The sequence below is a fragment of the Rhinoderma darwinii genome, chromosome 4, assembly GCF_050947455.1.
Source record: "Rhinoderma darwinii isolate aRhiDar2 chromosome 4, aRhiDar2.hap1, whole genome shotgun sequence".
In the NCBI taxonomy this organism is placed as follows: domain Eukaryota; kingdom Metazoa; phylum Chordata; class Amphibia; order Anura; family Rhinodermatidae; genus Rhinoderma; species Rhinoderma darwinii.
Window position 1 is genome coordinate 29134847 of NC_134690.1, and position 17249 is coordinate 29152095.

Here is a 17249-nt window from a genome sequence, read left to right on the forward strand (position 1 = left end):
ATATATATATTGTGCTTCTAAGAAGCCATTTGCCCCCTAATATCTTTTTGGATGGAAGGCTGAGCAGTAAGATCTGAAAATACAAAAATGTGCATTTGTCTATCCATAATTCCTAGAGAGAGGCTAAAAGGGGTTGTCTCATGAAGACATCCCCTAAAAAGAAGTTGATGGTCCATCTTCGCTCACCCCTGTTTATCAGATGTTATCATCCGGGGAAACTGTGGCTAGCCACACATTTACCCTGCAGTGCCCGCTACAGGGGAAATGTAGCATTTTGGGCATTAAAATGAATGGCTGTCCATGTAATGCATAAATGCGCTAGACGGGAGCTGCTCTTTCAGTCTGCTCTGTCATTCAATGTTACTTTTAGTTGATCAAAAACTGTCCGGGTCATGTGCTGGACGCATTGGTGCAGGATTTGTTACAGTACAGTTATCAGAGCTCTGTCTTGTAACGAGTCCTGCAGCTCTGTATCCATCACATGACCAGGACTGATTTTTTTTCCCACTGGTAGTAAACAATAAGAGTTCCCCAAACCTTTCTAGGTTGCAAACCACACTGCTTACTTAAGGCCCTCGTCACACAGAGTTTTTTTGCCGGCGGAAAAATCTGCCTCCAAATTCCTCTAGGAATTTTGAGGCAGATTTTGACCTGCCTGCACTCTCTTTGCCATGTTTCTCGCTGCGTTTTTCGGCCGTGGCCATTGTATGTCTGTGACAACACCTGCCCATATGCCCTATGAATCATATGAGCATTATAGAGGGAATTCCCCTGCTCAGAACCCCCCTATGTCCAAGAATGGAGAGATGCTCTGTAAGGGCTTATTCACACGAATTGGACAACCGGCCATGTGACGGACGTTTTTTTAACGGCTGTCAGACGGCTGCATTAAAATCAATGCACTTCTACGGGTCAATTCACATGGCCGTTTTTTTAATGGACCATGTAAATGGCACGTGAAAAATGAGTACATGTCCTATTTTTGCCTGTTTTCATGGATCCCTCAATAGACTGAAGTCTATAAGGGATCTGTGAACTCAGGTCCCACATGGGTGCAAATCGGCCGTGAAAAGTGATGTTTTTCACGGCTGACTTGACACCTGTTTGTGTGTCAAGGTAGTAATACCTTGACAACCCTGGTGCCACTGGTACACAATATGGTTGGCACCCTTAACTGGAAAGCCACATGAAGAGTGCCTGAGAAATACATAATAAAACTCTTTTGGAGCTCCCAGGAGTCCATGATTTTATTGATAAGAATTGCAAATTCTCCTGCTACAGACAAGGATGACTACTGGCTGGAAAAGCCCAGGTAAAATATTTTATGAGCCAATGAAACATCGGCAATTCAAGCTTTTGGTTTTGGGCTGGCTTTGCCTTTAATATAACCAATGAATGGTAAGTGGACGAGTATTTGCTGTGGATTCGAGTTAGAGGATAACCTACGACTGCACCAAACTAGTGACCATAATATGGTGAGTGTCACAACACATTTCCAAAAAATGATGGTGTTCAAATATTATTCCCCCGGGTGCGGCTATATCTTAGGAGACATGTTACATTTTGACCCCAGATCAACAGTACCGAGGTCCATAGAGTGGAGAAGATAGAATCTTCTAGATGCCCTTCTGGGACCTGTTTCTTAACAGCTGTCCTTCTGAATGCACCAATAGGCTATAGAATATGTAGAACAGATTTTTTGGGGCTGATTTTGGATTATTGAGAACTTTGTTTTATGCAAACACAAAACATGGGATGTTATATGCTCACCAGGCTGTACTTGTAGTGTAATATTGCTGTAAGTCCAGGTTACATTGTATTTTTCACCGTCAAATGGCACACAACAGTCCAACAAGAGCTGGGAAGTGTCCTGTGCGGTCAAAGTCTTCTGGATTGGGTTGACAATGATCTCAGCTGGGAGTAGGATAACATTGACGTCTGCAAATGCTTCATGTACTAGGGTTTCATTGTAGAATTGGCAAATATATGTCCCTAGAACAAGCCAGAATTTTATTTCTTGTATTTTGGAAGTCTAAACATTTTTAAAGAACACAAAACCAAAGAAATGCAACTACAGAAGTTCAGAAATGTCAAAAACATATTTAACAATCCATGAATCATAAGCGTTAATTTCTAATGCTAATCTGATTTCCCTTACGTCCTAAGATCAGCACAATAATGGGGTAATCCTGCCCCTGTGAACTGGTAGGGGAGATGGAACTTTTAATAAATGTAAATATTTAAGTGACTGAGACGTCCCCCTATACTATATAGACCTAGACAGTCCCACCCACAGTGCGTTTATTATAAACAACTACAGACACTCACTATAGGGTGGGAAGCAGTGGCGTAACTACTGCTATAGCAGCCGTAGCGGCTGCTACGGGGCCCGCAGCATGAGGGGGCCCATGCCACCCACCGGCACGGGCCCCCACATGGCCGGAGGGCCCGCATGAAGCTGCTGCGGCTGCTACAGTGCGACGCCACTGAAGGGGTTGTTCCTACAAAAGACATGCATCCCCTATCCACACAATAGGGGATACATGTGGGATCGCTGGGATGCCCAGCGATAAGGAGAACAGGGGACCGGAAGTCCCCTGAAGTTCTCCATGACGAACCTCGGACTTCCGGGGTCTGTCGGCAGCTCCATAGGAATGACTTGTGCACCGGTCGCGCTTGTGCGCATGTGTGACCAGCGCTCCTTTCATTTTTATTGAACTGCGCAGACCCCGGAAGTCCAAGGTTTGTCATAGAGAAGTTCGAGGGACTTTCGGTCCCCCGTTCTCCTTATCCCTGCCAGCGATCACACATGTTGTCCCTTGTAGGACAAACTATAGGCCGTTTTTTTGTGTGTGGGGGGGGGGGGGGCTGTGTGGCGTTATCTACAGGGGGGTCTGTCTGGCGTTATCTACAGGGGGGGCTGTCTGGCATTATCTACAGGGGGGCTGTATGGCGTTATCTACGGGGGGCTGTATGGCGTTATCTACAGGGGGTCTGTATGGTGTAATCTACAGGGGGGCTGTATGGCGTTATCTACAGGGGGGCTGTATGGCGTCATCTACAGGGGTGATTTGGGGCTGTATGGCGTTATCTATGGGGGGCTGTATGGCATTATCTACAGGGGGCTGTATGGCGTTATCTATGGGGTGCTGTATGGCGTTATCTACGGGGGGGCTGTATGGCGTTATCTACAGGGGGCTGTATGGCGTTATCTACAGTGGAGGGCTGTATGGCGTTATCTACAGGGGCTGTTTGGCGTTATCTACAGGGGGCTGTATGGCGTTATCTACAGGGGGCTGTATGGCGTTATCTACAGGGGGCTGTATGGCGTTATCTACAGGGGGGCTGTATGGCGTTATCTACAGGGGGCTGCAAGGCGCTATCTACAGGGGGCTGTATGGTGCTATCTACAGGGGGCTGTATGGTGCTATCTACAGGGGGCTGTATGGTGCTATCTATAGGGGGCTGTAAGGTGTTATCTACAGGGGACTGAATGGTGCTAACTACAGGGGGCTGTATGGCGCTATCTACAGGGGGCTGTATGGTGCTATGTATAGGGGGGCGCTGTGTGGCGGAATCTATAGGGATATAGGGAGGCACTATCTATTGGGGGGGGGGGGGTTTGTGTGATACCCAGGGTAGGGGGGGCCCCAGTCAAAAGTTTGCTATGGGGCCCAGTTTTTCCTAGTTGCGCCCCTGGTGGGAAGTTTATGCTGCTGTTAGGACTAAGAAAAAACAAATTAGCGTTAGAAATCAATGCTTCCCTTACGTCCTAACAGCAGCACAATAATGGGGGACTAGCAAGGAGTAAATCCCATTAGGATTCCCGGAGTACAGAACTCCGAAGGCTGTTTCCTCTGCCATCCGGGAATTCAACCTATAGTGGTTGATGAATGTATGGTGTGAGCTCCACGAGTCTACACTATAGATCTGATTCAAAGGAATCAGATTCTTCTCAGCCCAGGAGGTAGAGACTGCCCGGGTCGAGAGAGCCTTAACAAAGGCAGGTGGATCTAACCCTTGAGACATAAAAAGCTATCCTAATAGCTTCTCTAACCCACTACTGAGGGTTGATTTGGAAGCTTTTAGACCCTTACTTTTTCCTGCAAAAAGAATTAACAGGTTTTCCTCTTTCCTTATGTCACGGGACCTATCCAGATAAATTCTCAAACATCTGGAAATATCCAGAGAATTCAATTTAACTTCCTCATCCGAGGAAGGATTAGGATAGAAAACCGGCAGAGAAGTGACCTGGTTAATATTCTCAAAACCTGGTACCTTTGGAGAGAAGGTCGGCAAAAATCTTAATAGGACTCTGTCCAGAAGGAAGATAATATATGGCTCCATTGCAGACAGAGCTTGAAGCTCCCCTATTCTCTTGGCTGAGGTAACGGCCAACATAAAAATGATCTCAAAAGACAGATATTTATGATTAAACTCAGCCACAGGATCAAATGGTGAAGAGCATAGGCACGTAACAAAACTGGCAAGTCCAACTGAGGAACACGATGGAAGGTGTCTATTTAACAGAACCTTTAAGAAATCTTTTCACTAAGGGCTCCTGCGACAACTGTCTGTCAAGGAATGCTGACATAGCAGTAACTTGAACCTTTGGGGTTAAGGGACTGAGCCCTTTGTCTAGACCGTCTTGAGGGAAATCCATAATCTTTGGTGTGTCCACTTCCATCTCTAGATACCAGAAAATCCTTCTGATTTTGGAGTAGACCTTCTTAGTGGCACCCAACCTTGACTGTGATAATGTCCATAGGACCGTCTCAGAAAGTCCACTAGCTTGTATTAAGGACTGGTCAACCTTCAAGGCAGTCAGGTTGAATCTGCTAGATCTGGGTAGAGCTCTAACATATAGTTTAGGGGAGACCCGGAATCAATATCCCTCTGGAGTTGAAGGATCCATTTCTGGAGACTCTTTGAAACCTCATCAGAGGCTATAGCGACTGAACACTGGGCTGCTGTAGTAGAGTAACCCCTCCTGAGGGCACAGTCTGCGTGCCGATCCATAGGCTCTTGCAAATTCGCACCATCTCCTGAAGGTAGGATGGTATGACAAGAAAGTTTTGGCAATTGCCATACCCCCATTCGTCATTTTGTTCCTCCAGTATAAGGAAACATGTTCCTAATCTTCTTGAGAAATCTTGACCTTTATCAGGTTTTTCCATTCAGCCATCATAAACTTATATAAAGTCTAATCCACTTTGAAGGCTGTAAGCCCCCTAGAGGTGGACTCTGGAGCTTCCCCTGATAAACATCCTGGTCGCATGACCAGATGGATTTCATGAATTTTTGGATCTTCACAATACGAAAAGAAAAGGTCTTTCGGTTTCCTCTTCCTCCTCAAACTCTGATGATGATGAATGGGCTTCTTCAACAACTTTAAATTCATCTTCAGGTTGACGAAACGATCTTGAGCGTTTAGCACGCAGAGTAGACTCCTTAGACATCTGTGCAAAACATTCCTTCATCTGCTTCATGTATTCTTGCACATAATCCTTCACCCAGATTATGACGTTTTGCAGGGACGGTTCTACAGCCGGCACTTGCGGGTGGCAATTCTGACATCTATTAAACACATAACTGTCAGGTAAAGGAACTTCGCATTCAACACAGGATAGATGTTTGCATTTGGAAGTCGCATTCCTACCACTTGCAACGCAGTCACCTGACCCTGCGGAGGACATCTTAAAGACAACAATGAAAAATTAATCTGGGGTACAGGAATAAATTGGAAAAGGAACTGGAAAGGAAAAAAAACGCCTTGAAAGAAGCAAAACATTTCATAGAACTCTCAATCCCACACAACATTTCTCTGCACTGGACCAAAGATACCAGCGGACAAGGCTAGGGAACACCCTAATTTAATTATGAGAACTCAGGATCTTTCAGAAGGGAGTTAAGGCTTCGTTCACATCTGCGCTAGGGCTCCGTTCCGACGTTCCGTCTGAGCTTTCCATCAGAACGGAGCCCTGACAGACACAAACGGAAACCATAGGTTTCCGTTTCCATCACCATTGATTTCAATGATGACGGATCCGGTGCCATTGGTTTCCGTTTGCCTCAGTTTTGCAAGGGTTCCGTTATTTTGACTGAATCAATAGTGTAGTCGACTACAGTATTGATTCTGTCAAAATGACAGATCCCTTGCACAACTGAGACAAACGGAAACCATTGGCACTGGATCAGTCACCATTGAAATAAATGGTGATGGAAACGGAAAACTATGGGTTACGTTTGAATCTGTCAGGGCTCCGTTCCGACAAAAAGCTCTGTCGGAACGGAGCCCTAGCGCAGATGTGAACGAAGCCTAACCCTTTAAGTGACTAAGTCAGGCCGAGCTTCCTATTGAAACTCTGTGCTAAAAAGCTAAGAAATACAAACTAAACCACCCCCAATAAAATATGGGGGGGGGGGGGGCGGAAGTGATATTACAACAAAAAGAAGCAGAGACGCTAGCCAGTTCCCTGATACAGAAGGGAACGGCTGGAGGAAAAAACTCTACTACTATGGGGTGAGATGTCAAACCAGCACCTCACTACAAACCATCTGCCCCATGTCCACAGGACAGAAAAAAACGCACTGTGTGTGGGGCTGTCTAGGCCTATATAGTATAGGGGGAGTTTTCAGACACTTAAGTATTTAAACTTATTAAAAGGTTCCATCCGTCCTACTAGTTCACAGGGGCAGGATTACCCCATTATTGTGCTGCTGTTAGGACGTAAGGGAAACACTGGTATACTTTGGCTCATATTCGGATAGGGGGTAAAAAATGTAGTGGGGTCAATGCTCAGAGCTACTAACCTTCCCAATAGACATCTGCCTTGTTGATGAGGAGAACAGAGATGGTTTTATCTGACTGAACCTGTGTTAAGATGTTCACATTATTTCCACCACTGTAAATTATGTTTGTGATGTTATTGGTGGTCAAAAACCAGTTCACATAATTTATCGTTTCATTAATTTCACAGGTCAGCTGGATAGGGTCCCAGTATTTCACTTCCAGCTCCATAGGCCCAATATATGCCACTCCTGCAAAAAAAAAAAAAAAGCGCATAAGTTACTTGTAGTCAAATTTGTCAGAGATCTTAAGGGGCAGTATTATAGTAGTTATATTCTTGGATATAGGAGCAGTATTATAGTAGTTATATTCTTGTATATAGGCAGCAGTATTATAGTAGTTATATTCTTGTATATAGGGGGCAGTATTATAGTAGTTATATTCTTGTATATAGGGGGCAGTATTATAGTAGTTATATTCTTGTATATAGGGGCAGTATTACAGTAGTTATATTCTTGTATATAGGGGCAGTATTATAGTAGTTATATTCTTGTATATAGGAGCAGTATTATAGTAGTTATGTTCTTGTATATAGGAGCAGTATTATAGTAATTATATTCTTGTATATAGGGGCAGTATTATAGTAGTTCTATTCTTGTACATAGAGGCAGTATTATAGTAGTTATATTCTTGTATATATGGGCAGTATTATAGTAGTTATATTCTTGTATATAGGGACAGTATTATAGTAGTTATATTCCTGTACATAGGAACAGTATTATAGTAGTTATATTCTTGTATATAGAGGGCAGTATTATAGTAGTTATATTCTTGTATATAGGGAGCAGTATTATAGTAGTTATATTCTTGTATATAGGAGTAGTATTATAGTAGTTATATTCTTGTATATAGGGAGCAGTATTATAGTAGTTATATTCTTGTATATAGGGAGCAGTATTATAGTAGTTATATTCTTGTATATAGGAGCAGTATTATAGTAGTTATATTCTTGTATATAGGCAGCAGTATTATAGTAGTTATATTCTTGTATATAGGGGCAGTATTATAGTAGTTATATTCTTGTATATAGGAGCAGTATTATAGTAGTTATATTCTTGTATATAGGAGCAGTATTATAGTAGTTATATTCTTGTATATAGGGGGCAGTATTATAGTAGTTATATTCTTGTATATAGGAGCAGTATTATAGTAGTTATATTCTTGTATATAGGGGCAGTATTATAGTAGTTATATTCTTGTATATAGGGACAGTATTATAGTGGTTATATTCTTGTATATAAGAGCAGTATTATAGTAGTTATATTCTTGTATATAGGAGCAGTAATATATTAGTTATATTCTTGTACATAGGGGCAGTATTATAGTAGTTATATTCTTGTATATAGGAGGCAGTATTATAGTAGTTTTATTCTTGTATATAGAGGGCAGTATTATAGTAGTTATATTCTTGTATATAGGAGCAGTATTATAGTAGTTATATTCTTGTATATAGGAGGCAGTATTATTGTAGTTATATTCTTGTATATAGGGGCAGTATTATAGTAGTTATATTCTTGTATATAGGGGCAGTATTATAGTAGTTATATTCTTGTATATAGGGGGCAGTATTATAGTAGTTATATTCTTGTATATAGGGGGCAGTATTATAGTAGTTATATACTTGTACATAGGGGGCAGTATTATAGTAGTTATATTCTTGTACAGGGGGGCAGTATTATAGTAGTTATATTCTTGTATATAGGGGGCAGTATTATAGTAGTTATATTCTTGTACATAGGGGACAGTATTATAGTAGTTATATTTTTGTATATAGGGGGCAGTATTATAGTAGTTATATTCTTGTATATAGGGGGCAGTATTATAGTAGTTATATTCTTGTACAGGGGGGCAGTATTATAGTAGTTATATTCTTGTATATAGGGGGCAGTATTATAGTAGTTATATACTTGTACATAGGGGGCAGTATTATAGTAGTTATATTCTTGTACAGGGGGGCAGTATTATAGTAGTTATATTCTTGTATATAGGGGGCAGTATTATAGTAGTTATATTCTTGTATATAGGGGCAGTATTATAGTAGTTATATTCTTGTATATAGGGGGCAGTATTATAGTAGTTATATTCTTGTATATAGGGGGCAGTATTATAGTAGTTATATTCTTGTATATAGGGGGCAGTATTATAGTAGTTATATTCTTGTATATAGGAGCAGTATTATAGTAGTTATGTTCTTGTATATAGGGGCAGTATTATAGTAGTTATATTCTTGTATATAGGGACAGTATTATAGTGGTTATATTCTTGTATATAGGGGCAGTATTATAGTAGTTATATTCTTGTACATAGAGGCAGTATTATAGTAGTTATATTCTTGTATATAGGAGCAGTATTATAGTAGTTATATTCTTGTATATAGGGGCAGTATTATAGTAGTTATATTCTTGTATATAGGGGGCAGTATTATAGTAGTTATATTCTTGTATATAGGGGCAGTATTATAGTAGTTATATTCTTGTATATAGGGGGCAGTATTATAGTAGTTACATTCTTGTGTATAGGGGCGTTATTAAAGTAGTTATATTCTTGTATATAGGGGCAGTATTATAGTAGTTATATTCTTGTATATAGGGGCAGTATTATAGTAGTTATATTCTTGTATATAGGAGCAGTATTATAGTAGTTATATTCTTGTATATAGGAGCAGTATTATAGTAGTCATATTCTTGTATATTGGGGGCAGTATTATAGTAGTTATATTCTTGTATATAGGAGCAGTATTATAGTAGTTATATTCTTGTATATAGGAGCAGTATTATAGTAGTCATATTCTTGTATATTGGGGGCAGTATTATAGTAGTTATATTCTTGTATATAGGGGGCAGTATTATAGTAGTTATATTCTTGTACATAGGGGGCAGTATTATAGTAGTTATATTATTGTATATAGGAGCAGTATAATAGTAGTTATATTCTTGTATATAGGGGCAGTATTATAGTAGTTATATTCTTGTATATAGGGGGCAGTATTATAGTAGTTATATTCTTGTATATAGGGGGCTGTATTATAGTAGTTATATTCTTGTATATAGGAGCAGTATTATAGTAGTTATATTCTTGTATATAGGTGCAGTATTATAGTAGTTATATTCTTGTATATATAGGAGCAGTATTATAGTAGTTATATTCTTGTATATAGGGGCAGTATTATAGTAGTTATATTCTTGTATATAGGAGCAGTATTATAGTAGTTATATTCTTGTATATAGGGGCAGTATTATAGTAGTTATATTCTTGTATATAGGAGCAGTATTATAGTAGTTATATTCTTGTATATTGGAGCAGTATTATAGTAGTTATATTCTTGTATATAGGAGGCAGTATTATAGTAGTTATATTTTTGTATATAGGAGGCAGTATTATAGTAGTTATATTCTTGTATATAGGGGCAGTATTATAGTAGTTATATTCTTGTATATAGGAGAAGTATTATAGTAGTTATATTCTTGTATATAGGGGCAGTATTATAGTAGTTATATTCTTGTATATAGGAGCAGTATTATAGTAGTTATATTCTTGTATATAGGAGGCAGTATTAGAGTAGTTATATTCTTGTATACAGGAGCAGTATTATAGTAGTTATACTCTTGTATATAGGGGCAGTATTATAGTAGTTATATTCTTGTACATAGGAGCAGTATTATAGTAGTTATTTCCTGATCGTCCTTGGCAGCACAACACATATGGGTTTTAGTCCCATAGGTACAATTAAGCAGAGACAGGTTAATTAGCAATAAGCATTAAGCAATGAAACAATTAACGACTTTCCCTATAAGTATGTACCGGTAACCGGGCCCCAGCGTATTTTTTCTTTCTCTCTAGGATTGGTTCGGAGACACCCTATCCTACCACTGAGGAAAAGATTTATTCCAGGCTGTATACAGGGCTGCGCCTCTGTCCCTCAGCCGCGAATGTGTACCAATATAGCGGACATTTCCTTGGTACACGGCGACGGGGAACCTTACCTCATCCAGGTAACGGTAGCAGGGGAGGAGGATTCCCTGTTGGAGCATCCCCTGTTCGTCTAGGTCCGAGGTGGATTGCTGGACCGATCGCCTGCACTCACCCGGTACCTGTAAGTGATGCTCGGCATTACAGAGGCATGGATGGGGGCGGAAGTGATGTCAGCTTTGCCCCGCCCCCGGATGTGACGCGTGGACGCAGCAGGCATAAAATGCCGGTGTCTCGTTTGAAAGATTGCGCGCTCTGCCTCTGGAGAGCCCTCTGCTTGCTAAGGTTAGTACGGCTGTTTACATTGATGGGTCCTGATGTGTCTCTATGCTGATGGCTATGCACATTTCCTACATACATTTGTTTCTGCTCTTCTCTAAAGGGCTGCTAGAAGAGAAGGTAGGAAAAGGACCCACAAATGCCTCCAGCCTCTGCTTGATGACACTGTGTCAGATTTATGTGTATCGTGCTCCAACTCAGTCGCCTCCCCTCCCAGGGAGAATTTCTAGGGGATTTATGCAATGGTTCAAACAACAGTTATCTGTAGCTTTTGAAGATGTCAAAACATCACACCATGCTAAAAGGGCCAGGCGCTCTTCCCCTCAATCTCCTCAGCAGGAGGTTCAGATTCAGAGGTGGTCTCTGACACCCCAGATTCTGACGACCCTGAAGAATATTATATCCTGAGTAAGGATAAGCTCCATGATCTCCTCAAAGCGGTGAAGGATACATTGGAGACAGGGAAAGAGGTTGAGCACAAACCTAAAAAGGACAGACTATTCTATTTTCCTATTTCCAAGTGGAAAAATTGTCCCAGCCATCCTGTCCTGACGGAATGGATGAAATGGGATTGGGAAAAGCCTGAAAGGAAGTCAGAACTGGGCTCTCGGTTCAAAAACCTTTACAGGCTGAATAAATCTGGCTCCAAAGAATGGGAACATGTACCAAAGGTGGATTTGCCAGTGGTTAAGTTGGCAAAGAAAGCTGTTTTTCTATCCGATGAATCAGCCCTGCTGAAAGACCCTATGGACCACAAATCGGATTTCCTTCTGAAGAAGGTGTATACTTCAGCAGTGGGCTCATGCAAAGCCTTCTTGTCTTCAGTACCGGTTTCTAGAGCAATCCAGGTCTGGCTAAGCCACCTATCGATGGATCTAGAGGAAGGAGTCCCAAAAGCAGAAATTCTCCAGTCCCTCCCAGTAATGAAGGCAGCCTCAGAGTTCCTCTGTAACTCCCAGCTGGATAACATCAGATGTGCATCTAGGGCCTTGTCCCTGTCGAATGCAGCCAGAAGGGCTCATTGGCTTAAATTATGGTCAGGGGATAATCTCTCTAAAAATTATTTTTGTAGCCTCCCTTTCCAACCAGAATCCCTTTTTGGTCCCCAACTTACGGACATCTTGAATTCCTTGAGGGAAGGCAAAGGGGCCAGATTTCCTGAACCTAAAAGGAGGGATACCAGGCGTTAATTTTTGGATCAGAAAAGAAGGTTCCCAAAGTTCAAAAGAAGGTTTCCAGACTGTCAGCGCACGTTTAAAACAAATCGAGAAAACCCTTCCTCCTTTTGGAAGAAAAACCCCAATCAAAATCCAAACGATTTATGACGCCAAGCCATTTCTACAAGTAGGAGCAAGGCTTCAGAGATTCTGCTCTCAGTGGTCGGTGACATCATCCGACGAGTGGGTGACGACAACCATCAAGAGAGGGTACTCGTTGGAGTTTAAAAAGCTCCCCCCCAGACCACTTTGTCCTCAACATGCATCACAATCAGATATCCCATCAGCTTTTACAGGTTTTCTTTCCAGAAAGCAGCCCTGGAAGATGTTCCAGTCTTAGAAAGGGGTCAAGGAGTTTACTCCAGAGTGTTCCCGGTGCCCAAATCAGATGGCAGTTGGAGACTGGTTATAGACCTGGCCTTCCTCAATCAATATCTGATGAGGAGAACTTTCAAGATGGAGAATATCCGGTCGGTGATGAACCTTCTGGAGAGGAACGATGTTCTTGCAAAGATCGACCTTAAGGATGCATACTTGCATGTCCCTATTCTGGCCGCTCACAAAAAGTTCCTTCGACTGGCGGTCCAGACGCAGGGTGGAATACAGCACTTCCAGTTCACCTGCCTATCCTTCGGGATTTCGTCGGCACCCCGTGCGTTCACGAAAAATGTTGTGGTCCTAACCACAGCGCTGAGGCTGAAGGGGATATATGTGGTGCCTTACTTCGACGACTGGCTAATAAAAGTGCCATCAAAGTCCCTGCTCCAAGAATATCTCCAAACCACTTTGGAATTTCTTCACTTTCACGGGTTCCTGGTGAACTTCAGAAAGTCACAGCTCTCGCCAACACAGAATTTGAAATTCTTAGGATTCATGGTGAATTCCCAGTCGATGATAGTCAAGTTGTCTCCAGAGAGAATTATTGCAATTCAGGGTTCAATAGAATGCCTTATTTGCCATCTGAATATATCGGTTTGAGGAGCTATGAAAGTCCTAGGTCTAATGACCTCATCTATAGATGCGGTCCCTTGGGCCAAAGCCCACATGAGATATTTACAGCTCGACATCCTTAGATCCCTGGACAAAAATTTCAGAAATCTTGATGCTTTCTTCAAAGTCTCCAACATCACCCTTCAAGACCCCAACTGGTGGTTAATCCCAGACACTCTCCGGTCCGGCAAGTCCCTTGTTCCCCACCACAGAAAGTCCTCACAACAAATGCCTCCTCCTGGGGCTGGGGTGCCCATGTAGATCACCTATGTGTTCAGAACAAATGGGGTCAGAAGGAATTGTCACCATCCTCCAACATGAAAGAACTCAGAGCAGTGAGATTGTCGCTAATGTCCTTTCAATCTCATCTGGAAAATGCCCAGATCCTGGTCCAGTTGGACAACCTAGCAACTGTTTTCTACATAAACAAGCAAGGAGGAATGAGGAGTGCCTCAATGTCGACCGAATGCAGACGACTTAGGAGTTGGGCAGAAGAACATTCGTTAGGAATTTCAGCAGTTCACATCAGGGGCTCGATGAACCACCCTGCAGATTTCCTCAGCTGCAATATCCTCCATCCGGGGGAATGGAGTCTCAACTCTCAGGTTTTCACATGGGGAATGCCAGAATTGGATGTGATGGCATCGGAAGAGAACAACAAAGTCCTCAGCTTCTGTTCTCTGTAACACACACACACACACACACACACACACACACACACACACACACACACACACACACACTATGCAGTAGCATTAGACGGCCTGTCTGTCAGCTGGAGGGAAAAATTAATCTATATTTTTCCTCCCGTCCCCTTAATACCCAGGGTATTGAGAAAAGTTTCGGACGAAAGAGCGGAAGCCATTGCAATCCTGCCATTTTGGCCCCGCAGGATCTGGTTCTCCCTAGCGTTGTCTCTCTCGAAAGGCAGGTTCCTGAAACTACTGGTGTCACCGGACCTCCTGTCCCAGAAAGGGGTGTATCACCCGAATCCTCGCAGTCTACATCTCAAGGCCTGGAGACTGACCGGGAGAATCTGACGGAAATGGGGCTCTCGTCTGAAGTCTTTAACACCTTGCTGTCAGCCAGACGTCCCTCAACGGTCAAAATATATAACAGAGTTTGGACCCTGTTCACCTCCTGGTGCTCTAAGAATTCAGCAAACACAATTTCTCTGAATACTATTCTGCAATATCTTCAGGAGGGCTTCAATAAAGGGTTGAAGTTAAATACCCTTAAGGTGCAGTTCACGGCAATTAATGCCCAACTGCAAAATCGTTTCTCTAACCAACAGTTGGTGAAGACCTTCTTCAAGGCTTTAAGAAACCTTAGCCCAGTCTCTCAGGTACCCCCTCCTTCCTGGGACCTTTCAGTAGTGGTGTCGGCTCTAACAAAGCCACCGTTTGAACCCATGCAAGAGTCGTCCATCAGATTTCTCTCCTTCAAGGCCTTCTTCCTGGTGGCAATCACGTCGACAAGGCACATAAGCGAGCTGCAGGCCCCTTCCTTCAAAGAACCCTATTTGAGAGACCTGGGAGATTGTCTTCTACTATGTACTATGTCTGGGTTCTTGCCTAAAATTCCCTCTTTTAGGAATATAAATAAAGAAATATTATTGCCAGTTCTTTTTCCTCATCCACAAGGTGAAGATTAGGAAAATTCGCATACACTGGACGTGAGAAGAGCAGTTCTCACCTATATTCAAAGGACAAAGGCTTTTAGGAAAGCAGAAAATCTGTTCCTTCAACATGCCGGCCCTAATAAGGGGCCAAAAGCAAATAAAGCCACCCTAGCCAGGTGGATTAGGCCAACTATTGAAAAATGTTATCATCAGTGACCTTCAATCTCCTCTGCAGATCAGGGCACATTCCACACGCTCTACAGCTACCTCATGGGCAGAAGTTGGGCATATTCCCCTTGATCATATCTGCAGGGCTGCTACGTGGGCATCCACATCAACCTTTGTCAAGCACTACAGGCTCGACTCGCTGGCATCAGAAGGTTCTCTATTTGGCAAAAGAGTGCTTGAAATGGCAACTGCTATCCCGCCCATACAGCCCATATGTGTTGTGCTGCCAAGGACGATCAGGAAAACGAAAATTTACTTACCGAAATTTTTATTTCCTGGAGTCCGTAGGCAGCACAAGTTTCCCTCTTTGGCAGAACTTATGGCTATTGCTTCGTAAAAATACGCTGGGGCCCGGTTACCGGTACATACTTATAGGGGATGTCCTTAATTGTTTAATTGCTTATTGCTAATTAACCTGTCTGCTTAATTGTACCTAGGGGACTAAAAGCCATATGTGTTGTGCTGCCTACGGACTCCAGGAAATAAAAATTTGGGTGAGTAAATTTTCGTTATTCTTGTACATAGGAGGCAGTATTATAGTAGTTATAATCTTGTACCTATGGGGCAGTATTATAGTAGTTATATTCTTGTACATAGGAGGCAGTATTATAGTAGTTATATTCTTGTATATAGGGGGAGTATTATAGTAGTTATATTATTGTACATAGGAGGCAGTATTATAGTAGATATATTCTTGTACATAGGAGGCAGTATTATAGAAATTATTTTCTTGTACATAGGGGGCAGTATTATAGTAGTTATATTCTTGTACACAGGGGCAGTATTATAGTAGTTATATTCTTGTATATAGGGGACAGTATTATAGTAGTAATATTCTTGTATATAAGGGACAGTATTATAGTAGTTATATTCTTGTACATGGGGACAGTATTATAGTAGTTATATTACTGTATATAGGGGCAGTATTATAGTAGTTATATTCTTGCATATAGGGGCAGTGTTACGTCCATGGCCGGGGATCGCCGTTCTGACTCACCCCCTGACGATCCCGGCCATGGACGCCTCTCTGCTCGGCGTCCTCCTCCCTCTGGCAGTCGCCGGCGCTGTCTTCCGGGTCCTCGCGCCGTTCCCCGCAGGGCGCGCGCGCCCGCGCGTGCACGGTCTTAAAGGGCCAGTACGCGTCCAGCTGCCTGTAATCAGGTATTAGCCCAAATGGCTGCTGGACTATAAAAGGAGCTCTGCCCACTGGTTCCTTGCCAGAGTGTTGTTGTATTCCCTAGTCTGTCTTGCTAAAGGTCTCCCAGTGTTTTCCAGTTCCCAGTGTTGCCCGTTCCTGCTGCCTGTACCCTGTATCCCGGTCTACCGTTACCAGCTGTAAAAGCCAAGTCGTGTCTTCCGCCGCATCCGCGGCGTTACCTGCTGTGAAAGCCAAGTCGTGTCTTCCGCCGCATCCGCGGCGTCACCTGCTGTGAAAGCCAAGTCGTGTCTTCCGCCGCATCCGCGGCGTCACCTGCTGTGAAAGCCAAGTCGTGTCTTCCGCCGCATCCGCGGCGTCACCTGCTGTGAAAGCCAAGTCGTGATCCTGCCACTGTCTACTATTGCCTCAGGTACCCGTTTTGAACTATAGACATTGTTTTGTACCTAGTTGGCCAGCTGCTACCCCGCTACGCAGTACGGCCCAGTGGGTCCACACCCCGCCTCGTGACAGTACACTCAGGCCATGGACCCCGCTGGCCAAGTCAAGAGTCTGTCATCCTCCCAAGCCATGCAGGCCGACCTGCAGGATCTGCAAGCGCGACAGGATCAACTCATTGTGGCAGTAGACTCCATGGCGCAGCATCTTGGTGCACTAGTTTCTTCCGTCATCGCTCCAAGTGAGACTCCTCCGACCAACCCTCCAGCTACACCTCCTGGCAGCTCCAGTTCGGACTCTCGGTTCTCGCTGCCATTGCCACCACGGTTTCATGGAGATGCAAGTTCGTGCAGGGGGTTCCTAAACCAATGCCAAATCGATTTCACTCTGCACGCCCAAGTATTTTCTTCGGACGGAGCCAGGATCGTCTTTATTGTATCCCTACTCGCCAGCAAGGCCCTGGCGTGGGCGAATCCAATCTGAGAACGACAGGGACCCGTG

General features: G+C 43.1%; 1 protein-coding gene across 1 annotated transcript in view; it reads right to left on the reverse strand.

Moving 5' to 3' along the window:
• The window catches only part of LOC142760373 (adhesion G-protein coupled receptor F3-like), a 55030-nt gene that overhangs the window by 11896 nt on the left and 25885 nt on the right, over window positions 1-17249 (reverse strand). The window contains exons 8-11 of the mRNA XM_075863556.1: window positions 12185-12262; window positions 11765-12093; window positions 6814-7041; window positions 1771-1992 (exon numbers count right to left, since the gene is read on the reverse strand). Of these exons, the coding sequence (XP_075719671.1) occupies window positions 1771-1992; window positions 6814-7041; window positions 11765-12093; window positions 12185-12262 (857 nt within the window). The remainder of the gene's footprint in view (window positions 1-1770; window positions 1993-6813; window positions 7042-11764; window positions 12094-12184; window positions 12263-17249) is intronic.